At 37.6% G+C, this 19,473-nt stretch overlaps 1 protein-coding gene across 4 annotated transcripts in view; it reads right to left on the reverse strand.

Moving 5' to 3' along the window:
- Positions 1–19,473, reverse strand: part of LOC309451289 (transducin-like enhancer protein 1) — an 83,665-nt gene that overhangs the window by 51,993 nt on the left and 12,199 nt on the right. For 3 of the 4 annotated variants that reach the window (XM_082074879.1, XM_082074881.1, XM_082074882.1), the window contains 2 exons: positions 9,233–9,295; positions 8,199–8,303 (listed from right to left, as the gene is read on the reverse strand). In XM_082074879.1, coding sequence (XP_081931005.1) covers positions 8,199–8,303; positions 9,233–9,295 — 168 coding nt within the window. The remainder of the gene's footprint in view (positions 1–8,198; positions 8,304–9,232; positions 9,296–19,473) is intronic. The other variant, XM_082074880.1, reaches the window with a different exon arrangement.

Below are 19,473 nucleotides of genomic sequence, written 5' to 3' on the forward strand. Positions count from 1 at the left end.
TTATACATGTTACTCTATATATTACATATTGCTATATATTGTTTATGCTTCTATATAAAAATATAAAAGTTCTTCTGTGTTTTTGTATATATAGCTTTTTCACAGAGAACTGTTCTTCTAAAAATATGTATTACAGGTCTGCTATAAGAACAACTCCCTTCTCTTGCAGTCTCTGGCAAATAAAGGCGATAGAAACAAGTCAGAGGACTAAGTTCTAAGGGTCCTCATATTAATAATGGTACTTTTTTTCCTTGGGTTAAATAATGTTCTTTTTATTTCCCTTGGGCTAAATACTGAAGAAATAAGGGACAAACAGCAAAGTTGAAGTCACACTGGAGGAAAGAGACTCTGCAACAAGGGAGGAATCAGAGAAGCCTTTATAAAGGACAGATGCCAGAAGGTAAGAGGGAGTGGTAGAGTCAGAGTGAAAATGGCAAAAGTGATCCTTGCACAGGAAAATGTCTTCACCAAAGGATTTCCCAGATTCTGAAGAAAAGTAACAAATTCAAAATCACAGAAGATGACCTTAAATTCTCTTGGTCCAGACACGACAAAGGATGGTTTTCTGAAGCCAGTTACGTTCTTCTGATCACTGTCAGGTTAAGTCAGTTTGTGAACAATGCTTTTCTTTCATTTTAGACGAGTACATATGGCTTTCTCTGGAGACTCAGAAGCAAGCCTTAAGTCTCTATAATGAAGCTGCCTACACACACTGCTTTTGGTTTGTGGGAACCACCAGCACATTTTTCTTCTAAGGCAACTCTAACTTCCTGCTATTACCCACCTTTTAACCTCATATCTACACATTTGCCTTTTTAGCTACTGTTAGCATGACACTACCATCCAACGACACTTCAAAAGCATGTTCCTGCTACCATAGCAGCCAAAAACAACTAGTTCAAGCATGCACCAATTTGGAAACGACCTAAAGATATTAATCTAGGGGTTTTTATTACTGACACATGGTTATCTCAAAGTATTTATTTTCCTCCAAGGCTCTTATAGTGCAGAGAAGTTTAAATCTTGCAAAACAGAAGACAGTAATTACAGAACAGAAAGGCTTTTTGGTAAATTAAAATCCATAAGTTTAATACAGTATTTTAAAGCATATTCATCACCCTTTTGTCCCAGCTACTACTAACTACAAAAGCATTTCAGAGATATCAAATAAAAAATACGAAAGTCATGAGAAAAACATTACTTTGATTTTTATCTACTGTTCCAAACCACAGACCAGATTCTTGGAAATTCCCTATAGATTCTAATGACTTCTTCCTACCAAATGACAACCACTTCTGAACATGCATTTGAGTAATCCAGTTTTGCTAATCTTCGCTTTTACTACCTCAATACTACTGCTTGTCAGTATTCAATTTAAAGAGCTACAGTTAGCCAGCACCTTTAGAAACAGTACTGGACATTCTCAGGAAACTAAGTGTTATACAAGACAGCAGCCTCAGCAGTTCAGCAAGTAGTCTGAAAAAAAGAAAAATAATGTGGTCAGCAGATACCAGGAATCCTGCAGCTGATGCAAACTCTTCAGCATTTTGAAGAGTTAGAGCAAACTGCTGTACAAACTGTCTTTATTTTGCCTTGAGTATTTCCTAAAGTTATCTCAAATGCCTATGCTAGTCTCTCTCTGTGCACTAACAAGGAAAGCAAGCTTCTCTCCCTTCTCTTCCAGTCCTCCCACACAGCCCCCTATCTCGACAGTTTGCCTTGCTCTTCAACCACGAAAAACCACAGTGGGTTGGTGTTTTCTTGCACATTTCCAGTGTTTAATATTTACAGTATTTGTGTCCACCTATGTCTTCCTCTAGCTTCTCTTCATCCATCTCTCTGCACTTTCCTGCTCCACTGACTTCATCTTTGCCACAATCATCCAGTTACAGGTATATTTTGCCCGTGCAGTTCACACTACTGGACTCACCCTTTCTCCCTTCAGCACACTGACAGTTCCTCTCAGTGCATCAGTGTTATCAAAACTAGACCACAGTTCCTTTTGAATCTGTATGCTTCATTTTTTGCACCTTTCTCTCCTACCACAAAGTAGTCCAGCTTACAGCCCTACATCATCCAACATGTAAACTCCCACCACCTTTCTCTATTCTTACTCATATTGCAGGACAACGCCATAACCATGCTTCGTTTGATTTAACCTCATGGGCAGTCTCAGCTGAGTTTCTCCTTTGTCTGGGCCAACCAATTGCTTCTTCCCACCCAACTCCTCCCTCCTCCAGACCTAGCATATCTCAGACTTCTTTCAAGAGAAGCACTGAAGGTCACATCATATTTTTATCTCAGCCTACTGACTCTTCACCTACTCCAGTTCCCTCACACGTCTCATTTCCAGTATGAATGCAAAGCAGACATATTGTAAGAAAGAAGAAGGTATGCTCATCTCTTCAGTCTGTCTCCTTTTATTTCCTTGCTAACTTGGGGAAAAAAAGTGGACAATACACAAAAAAAAAAAACTATCTTCAAACATAGAAAGCTATTCTGCTTATATATACTTAGATCAAGAGAGGTGCTTTGAATCACCCTCTGGAGGAGACAATCCTCTGGGATTAAATAACCTACTCTTCCATGCCAATGACTTCTATATACACATATTGAAGCTCCTCTGCCTCAACCCACCTTCAAAAGTAAACCTATCCCTAACCCCTATTTTGTCTTTCCAGTAGCCCTTCCATATTTTCTTTATTAAAGTTCACTGAACACACTTTCTGTAAATCCTTGCTTTGAAATGTACTCTTCCAGCATTTTGACCCAATTTTAGTCCTTTCCATTCCCCTGAAACTACTTGTTCCAAAACAATGTATTTAACGGAACCATTTGGAGTGAAGTTCATAAAAAGAAGGAATCATTTCTTACACCATTATCAACCTCCTCTGCTTCTACCTACTTAACCCTTCCTGAAAAGATATTCTCCATTTAATTCTCTAGTCTTCTGTTTACTGTTGCCAAATACACAAGTTTTTCTAACCTTACCAGTCCCACCTGTGCCTCTCTCCTGCTGCAAAACAGAAAAACTTACAGCTCTACACCATTCAACATGTATATTCCATATGCCCAATTTCTGCTCAGTAGACAGTAGTTTAGCAAGTGGTACCTCGCATACTCATCTCATCAGAATCTACCTTCTCTCTGCATTCATAGCTGCATATCTTCAGGTTTGAGCTCCAGCCAACCGGAATTTTTTCCAGACATCTCTCTTTCACTCCTTTAGTGAAAGCTGCTTAGCTTCAGAAATTCATATCCATCTACTTGGTCTCACCTTTAACTTGTAGCTCAGATACTAGGTCTAGATGAGAGAGCCACATAAAGCTCTTCTGTTCTTTTTGGACAAGATCCAAGATGTAGCTTTTTCTATCCACCCACACATGAAACCTTTAAAGGAAAGGGAAGTCTGGCCTGCAGTTCAGTTACATTTAACTTTTGGATGCTATTTTCCCCTCTTTGGAATAACTGAGAATATAATCTTCTCCAGGAAATTTTTGTCTCATGTAGACACTACCCTCCTTTATATCGCTGCTCCTCTGTTTCCCCATCAGTCCAAAGTGCAGGGAATATGAGTGTGTTGGGGGAGGAGGGCTGGTCAAGTGGAGACTAAGTCTGGTCAACGCGATCTATTAATTCACATCTTACACACCTTCTCCCAGGTTTTCTGTTTTGACTAGGGCAAACTACAAATACACATCAATAACACCTTCCTATTTTTCCTCAGACTTAGTGGCACTAAGAATAAAAAACTGACTGCTGTGTGGGGACTGGTATTTACAGAATACCAATTGCCACACAGATGAATACCATCTACCTTCACTACCCATTTGAAACTTAGTTTACAAGTTTGGAGCCTTTGTATTCTAAAAGCACACGCTGTGACAGACTCCTAGCATGTAGTTAAGGCTTCCACATATTTTAAAAAACAAATATGAAGAATAACCCAGGATGTTGCCACACACTAGAGTTCCTATTGCCAGAGTTTAGTAATTTAGACTTCAGGTTAGCTAGCTTATGTTAAAAGTGAGGACACTGTGTCTCGTGCTTACTATGTCTCATTTTATTTAATTTAAAAGAAGCAGGCAATTTCCCCTCCCTCGGGACATAAAGCAGATCATGGCTGAGGAAGATCTAAACTAATGCTACAGCTGCTTAGCTTTTCCCTTGCTTTAAGTTCTGCATTCATTTTTGCTCTAGTCTGTATTTCTATTTTATAATGAAACATACAGCCTAGTTATTTATAGGCTTTCTAGGGATTAACTACACACTCATAAGAATAAACCCTCAAGAGGTTAACCTCATCCTCTTAAGCTTCACACACTACAATCCCAGAGATAGCTGGCAACCACAGCCAAGAGAGAAAAAAAATAATCCCACATCTTGCTAATCCTTTAGCCAATCACCTCACGCAACAGTGGAGAGGCCTCTTGGAGGCCTACAACTCAATCTGTCTCAAGAGTACTGTCTATCCAAAAGATACAAATTTCATAGAATCATTATCAACCCACCTCAAAAGGCAAAATAGGACATACCTGACTACTCAGTGATACAATGAAATCATGCAACTAAAATGCAATGCTGAAAAATATTCCAGTTTGCTGCTTGTATTTCCCATTCAGATATTTGCATATTCTACTCATAGAACTACCTAGTTTATTAATTTGAAAGTAAATTAACAAATTTGTCATTGTTTGCAGCCAGACAGACCAGTTTCACCTGTCCTTTATATTTCCTAGAATGAACTTCCATTATCTTTGATTTTCAGGGCAGATCACATCTCTAACAAATAAGCAAACAAACAAAACAAAACAAACAAAAAAAAACCAAAACAAACAAACAAACAACAACAACAAACACCTCATGATAATCTACCTAATTCTTTCATACCACAGTCTGGATTCTCCTGTAACCGTAAATGTAGACACTGCCTGAAGCTGCAGCAGTACCAAGGACTTAACAGGTACACTTATCTTTTAAGTCAAAGGTTTCCATTTTGATCATTATTTATCTAGCATAATTGCTACTTAATTCAACTTTAAAATAACAAATGGTGCAATATAAAAAAAAATGGCAAGAGGTTGCGAGTAGAAGGCACAGCCTTCAAGAACATGCAGGAAAAGTATAAGGCCAGAGATATGACTGTTGGTAACCAAATATCATCCACAGTTCTTTCCTGAAGTAAGAATTTTTAATCAACACAGAGGATTAACACTGCTTACAAGCTCACTGAGTCCAACTGTATTACTTAAAAAAAAAATATATATATATATATCTATATATAAAAATTCCTTCATTCTCTTTTTTACGTTCTAAAGATACACCAATTCCAAAGCCTGGATTTTGACTTTGTAGGTAAATTCTCTGAAAAATCTCGGTCCTATGAGACTACAAGTCCCTATCTTCAGTATGTCCTCTAATAAGCTTCCACTTTTTCAACTGAAAATGGAAAAAAGCATAAAATAAATATAGTTCAAAACCCGGTTGTATTTCCAACATTTTTCCCACTATTTAAATGCTTTGTTCCCTTCCCAAATTCAAATATGGCCCAGCAGCAACAGAATTGCTCTAACTCAGGAAAGCCAACTGGGAAACACTTGAATCATCTAGTGTCAGGAACCAATGGCATGTAAAGAGAGAAAGGAAGGAGGGGAAAAAAAGTTAAACCCTGACAAAACTGCAGCTTTTATCTAATCATGAGTGAGAAACCATGCAAGTGAACACCAGCTAGGAAAATTAAACTTTCCTGCTACCCTCAAAATTGCTTGTACATGTGCACCCTCAGCAGTATGAGGCCAGAGGCTACTCGATTTCATCCTCTACTGTTACAGATTGCTCCAGCCTATTTGCATTCTGAAAAGAAGTTTCATGATCTTTCATGCTCATAATAGATGTCTAAACCGTCAAATTACTATTTCTTTTCTTATCTTGAAAGACACTGAACTTTAACAGCATGGCCCTTCCATTGTTCTTTACACTAAGTCAGGTCCCTGAACAATACTGACAGCTGCTATAAAACTGGGCCGTGCTCATTCTCGGTGCAGCTGCTGCTTGTAGGAACAGACAAGCTTCTGACGTCTCCTCCCCTCTGGGGAGAGGGCTTGACATGCTGTGTGCTCAGTGAGGGGGAGCAAAGGTCCACTGAATTGTCAACCCAATTTTATGCTATTCAGATTTTCCAGGATGCACACCATCCCTTTCAAACAAAATCAAGCATATGTCGGAGCATGAAACTTATTGTGCAGCACAAGATAATTATTGATCATGTAAGACTGGAAAAAAAAAATCACTGTGACATATATCTAACTTTAGCATTACATATATGCAAGAGCACTGAAAATTTTGTGCCCAAGGTGTTCCTCATTCACAATTTTGGACTTGTATGGTATCATTCAGAAGTCTTTCAGAAGACATAGGAAAGTATCTCTTCCAGTGATTCTTAGATAACTTAAAAAACTAATTCAAAAGGTGGAAAGTTCTACTCCTGCTTCCAAAGAGCCTCTTCCCCTTCTTCCCCTCGCAAAAAAGTTGTTAATTGCATGTGATACTTGTAGATCCTATTGCTTTTAAAAGACTACACTGTGCAGACTTTAAAAACATGCTTGAGACAGCAAAATTTGGTTTGGCTAAGCAACACTATTCTAAGTCCGGCAAGAATATTTTAAAATATATTTTAATACATATTTCCATTTACTGCATAAAATATTCTTTAAAACTAGTTCATTAAAAAAGGTTTTCCATTCCATTTTCATCGTAAAGAAGTAATTCATTTAAAAAAACTGCAGGAAATACAGTTCTCTAATCTTTGCTAATCAAATACCACAAATGTACATTTGCTGTATTTCAAAGATCAAATCAGGTATTCATAAAGTAATTCATTACACAAGCAAAGCACAGAGGAGATTGTGACAAATACAGATGTAATTGTGTGGGTTTCTAAGATGTGATTAGCAAATCAACTAAGTAACAGTCAAAATTTGATACGAAGGGAAAAACCAGCTCAGATTTGAAGGGGGGTATGTTTATGCAAAGCTAATCTGTCAAGTGTAATAAAGCAGCTTGAATAAAATTTAAGCTGAAAATCCACTGAAGCTCCCCATTTCAGGGAGGAAAAGCTATTAAAAGGAAATGAAGGTCACCCTCCCAGTTTATTTCAACTAATTGACTGCCAATAGCTTACCACAGGCAAACCGACTGCAGATCTGCAATTGAGAAACTGATGAAAGGAGAGTTTTCAAGCTGAGGCTCATTCTTTTAATCCTCCCTCACTCCTATTTTTTTTTTTTCCATCTCCAGTTGGGATGTAATTTTAAGCACAGATGGATTAACTGGTTCCATTGTCTGTAGACGTCATTGGACTATGGCACTGTTAATCCGTACAGCAGCATGTCTAATTATCATTACAAAGTGTCTGAGGGAACTATAAAGACCAGCAGGGCATCTTCTCACAAGCAATTAACATAAATTGATAAATGAGTAATTTGAATCTGCTCAAGGCGCTCACATATGAATAAAATCAGAAAGGACGGCTTCTTGTTTCGGCTACTTCTTTCACTTAGTCTGGAAGGGCAGAAAACACGAGAAATATTCTAGACTTAGTGGCGGAGAAAATGCACTCATGCAGTGGAAGGAATGTATGGTTCAGAAAGTTCATTAATACAAAGCAAATGACTTGTGATTGACAACCAGTCACAAGCAAGCAGTATTAACTTATTTCAGCATATTCAGAAGTACAAACTTGGTGAAAGGCTATTAGAACACTGTGTCAGACAATTAATACTACTTCAAAAGCAAGTGAAGTTTCTTTTCAGTAGCTTGCTAATTTAAAATTCATGAAAGATTCACAAGAAAGGGAAAAGAAAGAAGAATGAAAAGTTGTACAGGCTCCAAGAATTCTAGTGTCACAAAAAGCATGAGGCAAAGGCAGCTAGATCAACTGACATACAATACCTACAAATAAACAAGCAACTCTCCTAATCATTACATTTCTTGCAAGAAAAGTTTTGTTACACCCAGCATCACTGCACAAAATGATGCTCTGATGAAGTAAACTATTAACTTTATCCCTGCTAAAAATCTGTCTGAAGCAAGGCAAACACTTCAGCAACACTGGGCATCAATACAGTGTCACATATCAAAACATTAAGCTTATTGCAAAAATAGTAAAGCAGTAAGATATGAAAGCAAGTTATACACACTGTAGGAGGTAGACCTGGAAGGCCACGTACCCCGATGATGGCATTCAGTTCAGCCATGGTCACTTGTTTGGCACGTTCTACGGCTTGGGCCACTTGCTGCTGATGCTATCAAAAGAAGAAGGGGTATGGGGAGGAATTTGTGTTAAGGTATTGCCCACACCAAATCAAACGTGGATCACAGACACTTGCACAACCAGTTTTCCTGCAGAAGCCTAGCCTACCTATTCCAAGACATCCCATGCAAATAAAAGGTAACAGTGCCTTATTTCTCACCTGTTCAAAAGCAAACAAGAGCCCTGAAGGCACCTAGCTTACCTCTTCCCCCATGCCAGTTCAATATTAATTTTCTGGCAAATGAGTAATCAGTTTCTAATTGAGTTGACAGGAAGATAATGTCAGCTTCACATTAGTGTCAGTTTTAACATTTATATACTTTGCACTCACACAGCAAAACCTACTGAAATTTCAAACAGGGAAAACAAGTGCTTCACTGACCTCAACAAGAGTTACAAATACTACTTGTAAACTGTAGAGTTTGAAAAGGCATATTCAAAATAACAGGCTTCAAAGTGTAACAGCAGCTGCCCACAATATGCTACAATCACAGTCATCCAGACCAGATGCAGGCTTGTAATCTTAAAGAGTGTTTTGCATCTGAGCTAACTACTCACCTTTTACATTAAAATTTGATACAAATTACATAGACAAGATAAGCATGCTGATTTCACTAGATTCCCATTTGACAACCGAATATCATATAAGCAATTGCCATGATTAGAAATAAAAGCATTTTCTTGCATTGGTAATATTATCCAGACTCCCACTCTCCTCAGGCAATGAATAAGGCTGAGCCATTGTCACTAGTTTGAACTCAGATTTGTTAAGACTGAATTAGCAGGGGGTTTGCACACTTCAGCTATAACAGATGTTCCTTACACTTGTGTATTGTGACAAAATTAACATCTTAAAACTAGCTAATTTGCAAACAGAAAAGCAACATAATTGCACTTTAACAGCTGAACAGTTTTACTTACTTCCTGAGACAAAAATGGGATGACTTGTGCACAAATTGTATTCAATCTCTTGGCGATTTCTGTCTATAGAGGAAAAGTATTTTGATTAAAACTGTGGTTTACATTTGTTGCCATATATCAACTAGCGTACAGGATGACATTACGTTCACACAGTTAAGGAAGGAACAACAAATCCACATTTTCATACTACTGCCAATGTAAATAGTTAATATATAAGCCCAGATGAGGACAGAGAGTTAGTTAGCTACTCTAAGACATCTGCCATGTCTAAAGCATCTAATCTGTATACACATTTAGGCACAAATCTGGTCGTTGTACATAGCTCATTAACAAGTAAAGCATTTTTGAAATCCATTAAGTTCAAGATAAAGCCTTTTAAAAGGTAGATTTATTATTACTCAAATTATCAAGCAGCATAACATGAAAGCGACAGGCATGGAAGAAAAATGTTTCTTTCATGATCAATTTCATCTGCTTATTAAAAGGTAAAATTAGTTTAGCTGACAGAAACACACCATCAGTCGTACAAAAGAAACATCAAAATAGAAGCAAGACAGAATGGAGACAAATGGTAGAGACTTCTAAAACACCCATATTGAGAGAGAATTAAAATTATGCAGAAAATGAATCAGATCAGAAAATGTGATAATCAATAACAACAAATTAGCGAAACCAAGAATAAGGCCAGGAGCCAGCAGAAAACAGAACGATCCTTCACTGAAAGCAGCAGAGAAGACAACAGGACAAAGTCCAACTTTTCCACAGCTTTATCTATCTCAGGCTTTTATATCTCCCACTTTTAGCACATGAAACTGAACACAGGATTTCTGGTAGGGCACAGGTATCTTCTTCTCCCATTACTCAGTCTTGGATGTACTTACAGCTTTTCAGACCTATACATCTGCCCACCATTAAGAGCGACCATTAGAATTAACCCTCAACTCTTAAAGGTACTTAAGATGGTCCTACAGTTTTCCTTAAAAACACTTCCTGCAGTCACTGCAGTACAGTTGCACAAAACTAGGAATTAGCATCCAGATGTAAACAATCTATATATAAGACACTCTGAACAGCTCCTGTCCATCTCTGTTGTATTACTAATCCATGTAGATATTTCTTGGCTTTATTTGTTTTAAGACACAAAACTGCTGAGAATCATTAGGCCTTCCATGAAATGACATGCATAAACCTGAGCAAAGATAAACTCTTCCAAAGAAGTCATATAAAAACATGGTTAACTCGTTTGTCTAGTTTTTCCCTGAGCCCTCCCATCATCCTCAGTTTCTTAGGAAGACATTACTATGCACTGATCCTTACATATCAGTCAAGCAGTAATTAGGATACAAAAGACACACTTGGCTTTTGTGCCTCAACAGACAGGTGATTTGGGATTTAAATACACCTGGCAAGCTTTAACACCTCTTTCCTCACCTCTGACAGACACAGGGAGAATTGTTGATAGCACTAAGACATGTCTCTCTGACACAGGCTGAACTATCCTACCTGACCAAAGTTTGGTATTTGACACATCCACGCTGAAGTTTTGCAGAGACAAGCATCTCCAAAGCAGTTCTGGGATGGTTTCTTTCTATGGCAAAAGGGTTCCCCTTAAACAAGTTCAACGAAGTGACAGTTGCTTTACAGCAAAAGCTTTCTCCCCCTGCAACATGGGGAACAGATCTCTGTTCACAATAGCAACAGCTGCCATGTCACAACCATAAAATATCCGCCATTCTGTAGCCTTTAGGACTTACAAACCAGTGCAGGCAATAAAGGAAGTTACCAGCTTAAGTATTATCAGTTATCAGACTTAACTATTACCAAATCTGTTGTTAATTTCAGTGTCTATGCCACTGTGAGAGCTTATGTACTAAAGGGCATTTTTCCACATACTAGACATGCCTTCCCAGAAAGCAAGGTATGTCAGGTATGGAAAGAAAGTCTGTTACACAGTAGTCTGATTGGCTGATGTTTAGCTAAGATATTTAAGGTTCGAGAAGTTAATTACCCTAGACCAACAGGATTACCTTTGTTTTTCAGGACAGAAGACAGGATGAATCACAGCAGGTGATAAGAAAGAAAAGAAAAAAGTAAAATAAGACATTCATCTGTTTTTTTACTGGAAAGTTCTTTGGTCCATATGGCCTACACAGAAGTCTCCCTGTTTCATAATACTGATATACATATACTTATTGCAGCTGAAAACAAAACAAAACAAACCTATTTTGAGTAGTCTATACAATATGTAAGTTGTTCACGTTATTAGGTTTTCCTGCAAAGGTCCCAAATATCTGAGCTTCGCTATAACAAATAAGATAGCATATTAGTAATATTCATCTGCAGTGCTAGGTGAACTTCAAGGTACATGCCATAAATCAGTTTATTTGGGGACTGATTGCTCCTATTACAAGTGCCAGTTAAGATACATTTACATTGAAAGAAAACTGAAAAGACTATTCTACACTTTGTAACAAAAGTCTGCTTACATTTAAAAGGCAGTTTGCCTACTAGTGGTTTTTCCTACATACAATTACTTATCCACTATGAGATCTCATACTCTGTTTGCTGCCCCCAAATGTTCAGTAAAAACTATTCTTATTCACAAACATGTTAAAAAAGTAATTTTTTTTTTCTCTAGTGAACTGCAGAAGTTAGATTTTAATGCACAATTCACCTAATCTTGCCCATCAGGAGTTGCAAGAGTTTCTTTTCAGAATTGAGAAAAAGGAACTTTCATTACTTTAAATATAAACCTAGCTGTTCAAAAGGCAATGTACATTCACCTTTCAAGGTAAACCATCTTGAAGTATACATGTGTGCGTGTATATATAGATACATTCTGAAAGCAAAATTTTTTTGAAGTATTCTAGAAGAGCTTCATTAATCAAGACCAGACATCAGTAACTGGTGGCATTTGAATAAGCTACGCATTCCAGATTTGGGGCTTATGCATTTGAAAGTCTTAAAAGAAAGGTACTTATCAGTTACTTCTAGAGGCCTCCCAATAAAACGTTAGCTATTATCCAAGAATGAGTAAACAAAGAAAATTTTGCAGAAAGCTGCTGGAACATAGACAAACATGACTAATAGCCCATGTTCTTTGGGTCCTTGGTAAAGCAGACTGTAGAAGCCTGCATCTCTCATGAAAGCCCTCCTAGCTCTACAGCAGCTCTTAGCAGTATCTGAAGTGCCCTTAATTGTTTGTGTTCTTAATGCAGAGCCACTTGAATACATTCATTTTTAATAGAGGACTTGAGTGTGGGCCCCATCAAAGAATGACAAAACTACATCATTCACTGGTTCTTGCCGTTGTAATGACTGTCTTTTGATTTATTTGCAAATGACAAGCTCGTCAGGCCCCTGATTGAAGAGCTACCCTCCTTTCTGAAGTATCATTAAAAATTAACATGAAGGAATTCAGCTGCATTTTGTAAAATTAAGTTGAGCCGACAGATTTTTTTCTTCACTGAAGTATTTTTTTGCTTCTGTTCCATCTAATTAAGGACTTAAATGTTTTGACCTAACCATTGCCAAACTCAAGTGTTTGTACTTAAGTTTGTCCCTTGCTAAAGTGAATTCTTAACATAATGGCAAAGAACAAAGCAGCCGGACTAGTTACTAAAAAGAATATGCATTTAAATAAGCCATTTTACTAAGCAGTTAAGAAAGAGCTTGTATATACAATTTTAAGTTTTTTCCCTTCTGCACTGTTAAAAAAAAAAAATTTAAAAAAATGAAGTGTTTTCCTCTACAGTAGTATATTCTAGATCATTTTGAATTTTGACAGCTTGTACTTTGCAAAGCACCATGTAAGTTATCATACTTAACATGATTTCTTAAACACCTACAGATTTTTGCACTGGAATGACACAAGGCAAGTACAGTACAAGTATCCAAACTCTAACGGTATTTCTCACCACACCTAACACTCATGGTGTTATCACTAAGGCTGGAAGCCCTAGCCTTGGTAGCCACCGCTGTGGGTTGAAAGTGAAGAATGCAACCTTTCTCTGAGGAGAAATAGTTAATCACCTTTCAGCTTCAGAGATTTCAACAATAACAATTCAGGGTTTGCTCCAATCAGTGTCTACCGTATATGTCCCAGTGGTGACTTTAGGTAGAACAACCATGGTGATCTAAAGCAAAAATTAAATGTTAACATGATGTTATTTTTAACAATCAGTTGTATTGTGACAAGCAGCCTGTTATCAGAGTTAAGACTCCCCAAAGTTGTCCAGGCCCACCTATACAAAAAAGTGCTCATCTAAAAATGTCTACTGTATAACAGAAGCTTTTTTTTCCTTTTCTTTGCAAACTGCACTTCCTTCATCACAAAGTTAGATCACTATTTGAAAGCACTCTATCACTACTTCTTATGGACAGTCTCATGTATTCTCATTTATTACTTTTTTATTTACTTTAGTTATGTCAACCCAATTTTGAGAATCACAGTTGTCATTACACTGGGACGAAGCATATAGCTTAGGAACAACATGATTAAAAGTAAAGCAAGAAAACCCAGAAGTTCTGATGATGCCAAATAAAGAGTATGTCCTAGTCCATTCCTCTAAAGCAAAAGAATCAGAGAATCGGCCTTTAATGTACAGAAATAATATACCATTAAATCACATTCACAAAACCTTTGGAAGGTAATTCTGAAGTACTCTGCCTCCACTTATATTTTCAACATGTAGAAAGCCAAATACAACACTGAACTCCTTCTGGAAGAACAAAATGGACTTCCTGCCTTTTACAGCATGTAACACAGTAATCCACCAGGGACTAAAGGTCAATGTTGCACTTTTGGTCATTACTGAATCATTTGAGATTATCTGTGGTGAGGATGAGAAGAAAATCGAAGGCTATGAAAATGCTGCAAATGGCTTGACCTCAAACCAATTTTCATCTCCATCCATCTAACATACATGTGGATAAAAGCCCTCTTTATGAGACATGCTTGACCATTTTTTTTAATCCTTGTTGCTAGCCATAAATCAGTTAAATACTACATTTCAGAAGTCATTGGGTAAGAAGCTGTACGTGTATATTTTAGTCTTGAGCTGAAGTTGAGTACCTATATGGAATTTTCATATTTCCAGCAGAATCACTGAAATAAGCAGTACACTTAAATAACACAGCCTTTATTCTTTTTGTAACTGAGCTCTTCAAAGACAAAAATTATACATATTCACAGAGTAATTACAAAAAAAAGAAACATTTCACTGTGCTTAGCTCTCTGCATGCTTTGTTAGAACTTCGCCACAGAAAGACTCAGCCACTTACAAAAATGTGTTGCTAAAAATTCAGGGGGTGAGGGGATGTTTGAGGTATAATTAAATCTCTAAACTTAAATATTCAAAAGCCTCAAATGATTAAGGTTAGCATTCTGTGAACTTTGTTATTCATGAGCTATTGAATCCACGTTGAGCACTGAGATATGCATATATTATTAATGCCCTTTTATTTAAAACTAATACACTACAATCTGTTTTGGCAATGGCCACAACAGGAAAAAAAAAATATATAATAAGAAAAAAAAGGCAACATGCCATTTAAAAGTTTAGGCCTCCATAGTATATCAATGTCAAACAACAGCATGTCAAGCTAAGATTCAATTCAGGTAAGTGCCACTGCCAAATTTTCTTGTTCCCAGACGTGCTTTAAGATTATTTTATTGCTTAAAATTTAATTTGTTCCAACTCGCATCTCCATGACAACGTTGGCTAACCCTGCAAATCATTTGGGTAATTGGATATCTTATCTTTCTATTGCTCTCAAATCGAATGATTCTGCTAGAACTGCAGCAGCCAATCAAATTTACAGGCCTCTTGAGTAATAGACTCGCACAAGTAGCCACATTCATCTCCCCTTTACCGCCGTATTAACTACCCTGTGACAAACTGTGGAAGTTGGCCTTCAAACTCTACTTTAAATTATAAACACTGTCATTACTAATACTCTCACCAATAGGCGGGGGTGGGAAGGTTTATTCTCAACAGATACTTGAAATTCAATCTGACAAGCGTCAACGGGTAGCACTCATTTCAGCGACAGGAACAATCTCTGTATTTTGGGCTGAAGCTGTCAGTTTAACATGACATATCATTAACAAATACAGCTTTTCCTCTGCCCCACATTTGTACTACTCATTTTAATTGCAAGGTCAGCCACCCACAAGATGATGATACTGAAACCCCAGAAGACTGGCATGAAAAATCTTTAGCTATGAAAAAACCCAAAACATCACCATATTGCAAGTGGGAGTAGGGAGAAGAAGAAGTAACATAAGTATTAACAGAATCAAAACTCGAAATTATAAAGCTACAGAATGCCAAATAGTTTCCAAAGTTAAAACAGTAATTTTTTTTTAAATTCACTGCCTTAACTACATTTATCTGAATACTCTTAGATGTCAATTTAAATTACAGAAAGGTCAGGTTAATTTAAAGAAGGTACATATGATGCAGAAGTCAACAGCAACTCTTGCCAAACATCTACTACAGGTTTGGACTTCATTCAACTGTAAAGTGAAGTGACTAAATATATTTCAGATGTCTAATTTCAAGGTTTTCTATAATAATAAAGAGAGGCTGCTGCGAAGCTCTCAATGAACCAATGTACACAACTGTCCATCCCATTTGCAGCTGTAAATCCTGTAGAACCTAAGCCAACTGGCAAGAAATAAGCTGTTGTCAGGATGTTAAAGTGGTCCTTTCACAGATCTTCACTATGTCAAGACTCTTCTTGAACTTGACTAAACAATACAGCTATCACATTTCTCCTTTAATCCAACTTCAGCCCATCTTGGTCAAGCACTCACAACTACAAAAAGTTTTTATTCAAGTTTTAGTTCCACAACTTACCTTCCATGCCTAAGCTAACCTTCAATACACAAGTAAGTGTTTAAATCTTGAAATCAGTACACAGCTTTATTTTACTTTCCAGCACACAGAGTTCCGACTTTTTTTACATTCCATGAGATGCTGAGCAAGTCCAATGCTGACTCCAATCCAGAAGAGAAAGCCTTGCTACCTTTGCTTCCAGAGGTACAATTTCTTCACACAACACTGCAGACATCTGGACATGTCCAACATCTCAACTAACTAGTCAAGCAGAAAACAGGAAAGATCCAGCTTAGACCACCACAACAGTGAGTTAAATAGGCTCACAGGAGGCATCCGTCAGGTAGCAGAGCAGCCCAAAGTATCAGAAGAACCAGGCTGGGAGCAGAGGTTTTTTGGGGGAACAGCAAGCTCCCCCTTTCCCACAGGACTGAAATCTCATGTGCTCTTACAGTGCTCCAGAAGAAGTGTGGTCTCTAAAACTATCCAGCCTACTTTGCATTGTTACCCTTCAGGACATTACAAACTAAATTTCCTCTGGACAACTGAGCTACACTATACAAGAAATGAGATACAGAAAAGCAGTATATCTGCAACCGCTAAGCCCCTATCAGAAATGAGCCCTCTTGACTTCTCACTTAGTCATTATTTTAAAACTACTTAATATTTTGCCTACCCTCCCTCCCACAAGCTGCATCCAAATTTCTGCATACATGGTCGCAGCACTTGCCACACTGAGACACTTTATTGGGATGGTAGTAGAAAATCAGAGCTGAAAAAGTGCGTAGAACCACACAGCTTCTAAAACTTAGAGAACAAAGTTCCTCAAACAAAGCACATACATTTAGAGTATATAAGTCAATAACAAAACTCCCAGTCAGGATTCAGTCCTTATCAACACTCAAGATTATAATAGCAGTAGAATCTGGATTTGACTAGAAAAACAAGCATGCCACCTGCCAATAAACAAGACATATCAAAACAAGGGCCTGAAATAAGGAGGAAAAAAAATACGCTATGTTCACCGGGACTTTAGAAATAACTTCTAAATCAAACTTTCCAAGATAGTCACATGCACTTTTGTATCTTAAATGCAATTTCACCATTTTACAATACTTAGTATATTCACAGCTCAGTTTCAAAAACTCCTCAAGTCAGAGAAACAACTAAAGGCCTTATAAAGGTGTTAATATCAATGCTTCAGGTGCCATCAGCTGACTCACTAATGAATAACATGAAGAGTGACAACTCTTTTTAGCAACTAGCAGAATAATCCGCTACACAGGATTTGGAAGGAAGGTGAATATAATAGAGGTTTTCACTACATGGGAAAAAAGTTTGGAAATCTTTCAGCAAAACCTTGGGAACACGTTAATAAGTTTCTTCCCCATTTTATTATTTTATTATGTATATTCTGTTGCTCACAGAATGGAAAAAAAATAGTAAGATAGCATCTAGATTACATTCTAATAGAGAAGAATTGATTGACACTGTCAAAATAGAAATTAATTTGATTGAGACTGACAATCATTGCAGAGTTAATAATTACTGGGACAGGAAAGAGGAATGAAAAAGCCAGTAAGACTTCAGGAAAGCTAATGCCAACTGGTAAGATCAGCTTTATAGGATCTGTTAATGAGGGGGGAGATAAAATAGCATTACAGAGAGCTGACATTTTCTTTATGAAACAATATTAAGGACATGGGTCATAGTTAATACACCTGAGAATGGAAGAAGGGACAGAGGAAAAAGGGAAGGGATGGAATTGTGCCAGGAAAATTCTTAACTGACTTCAAACAAACAGGAAAGCATTCAGGAAGTGGAAACTAGGTCAGGTGAGGCAGTATGAACATATACAGCAGCAGCAGCACACATTTTTGTAACTATGTGCCACTAGTAAGCTACAGCTAAAGTAAAGCTAGTGCTCTACAGGTTGGAATAGTTGGAGAAGAAAAAAAAATGGTCCAGTCCCCTCAATTAGAAAAGGAAAGATATGGTCAAGGGACATAAAGAAGGCCAAATTAAGCTATATTTTTTTGAATCTGACTTAGCTATACAAGAATCACTACCAACCACATAACATAAATCACTAGTTACGCAAGGTCAACACTTCAGCTTAAACAGGAAAGGAACAGGTCAGAGTGTTCCAAGTAAAATGTCTTCAAACTGACATGGCCTGATGAAATAAAAAGAGCACATTAGTGAACAGTGAGCAGCTAGCAGACGCCTTGCAGAACCCGCACATGTCAAACAAATAGGAAACCCCAAAAGAACAATGCCTAATAAACAGAAAGCAGCCAATGAAGGAACAAAGACACTCCAGTTTAATTACCATTCCTTAAGTCTAGGGCATTAAAAAGCCTCTTATCCATGAACATCTGTGTGAAAAAGGGATATAAATCACAACTCAGAAATATTTTTTGGCAGTAAATAACATCAGAATTATGCAATGTCCAAAAAGAGAAAGTAATTATGGCTAAGAGAAGCAGATGATGTTAACATCCTCGCTAAGAATTTAACAGTCATAGGACTCTTAGGAGTAACAAACTGCACAACCCAGCTAAAACTTCACAGGAAGAAGTATAAAACTGCTTGATGATTAAACCATGTATGAATACATCATTCTCTTCTGTAAATTAAGAAGGCCTGCATGCATGATAGGCCCAGTATTTTTCAGTGTTTCTCACTAACAAGCATGAAGATCTCTTCATTTGCCCTAATCCTTAATTTGCAGAGAGCTTCAAGCTGAGAAAGACAGAATATGCCAAAGAATAGCTTCAGAACTCACTTTGCAAAGAATGAGAAAGTGGACTACAAAGGAAAAAAGGACAGGGATAAACAGGAATAAAAGACCATAGCATGCCTAGACAGGAACATAAGGGAAAAGGAAATAATGGGCCAGGAAGGAATCTCTCGGTCACAGCAGATCAGAAGTTGAATGTAAGTCAATAGCATGCTGTTGCAAAAAAGGCTGCCACCACAGTATGCCAGAGGCTAAGTAAACCCTCTCTGCAGCTCAGCACGGCATTTCCTCCCGGGAGTACCGCACTTCATCAGGGCAACAGCATTCAGAGAATAAACATTAGACTGTAGAGGCATTCAAAATCCTTCTGGAAGGCAGGCGAATGATCTGTTCTCCCTGTCCAAGGTGAAAAAATGCATAGTAAAGGAGCTGAAGCTGTAACAGAAGAGACTGAAGTTGTAACTGAAGAAGCACTTCAACAGCAAGGACATAAAAGCACTCTGCTACCTGGAGAGCTTGTGAGTCACCACTCCTGCGAAGTCTTTGCTAACAGATAGGACAAGCATCCTATCAGGAATGACACCGGTATAGCCAGTCTTGCTAAGGCACAGGGAGCCGCTAGGTACTTTCCAGTTCTGTGATTCTACAGTTCATAC

Source organism: Streptopelia decaocto (assembly GCF_964273445.1).
Source record: "Streptopelia decaocto genome assembly, chromosome: Z".
Classification (NCBI taxonomy): domain Eukaryota; kingdom Metazoa; phylum Chordata; class Aves; order Columbiformes; family Columbidae; genus Streptopelia; species Streptopelia decaocto.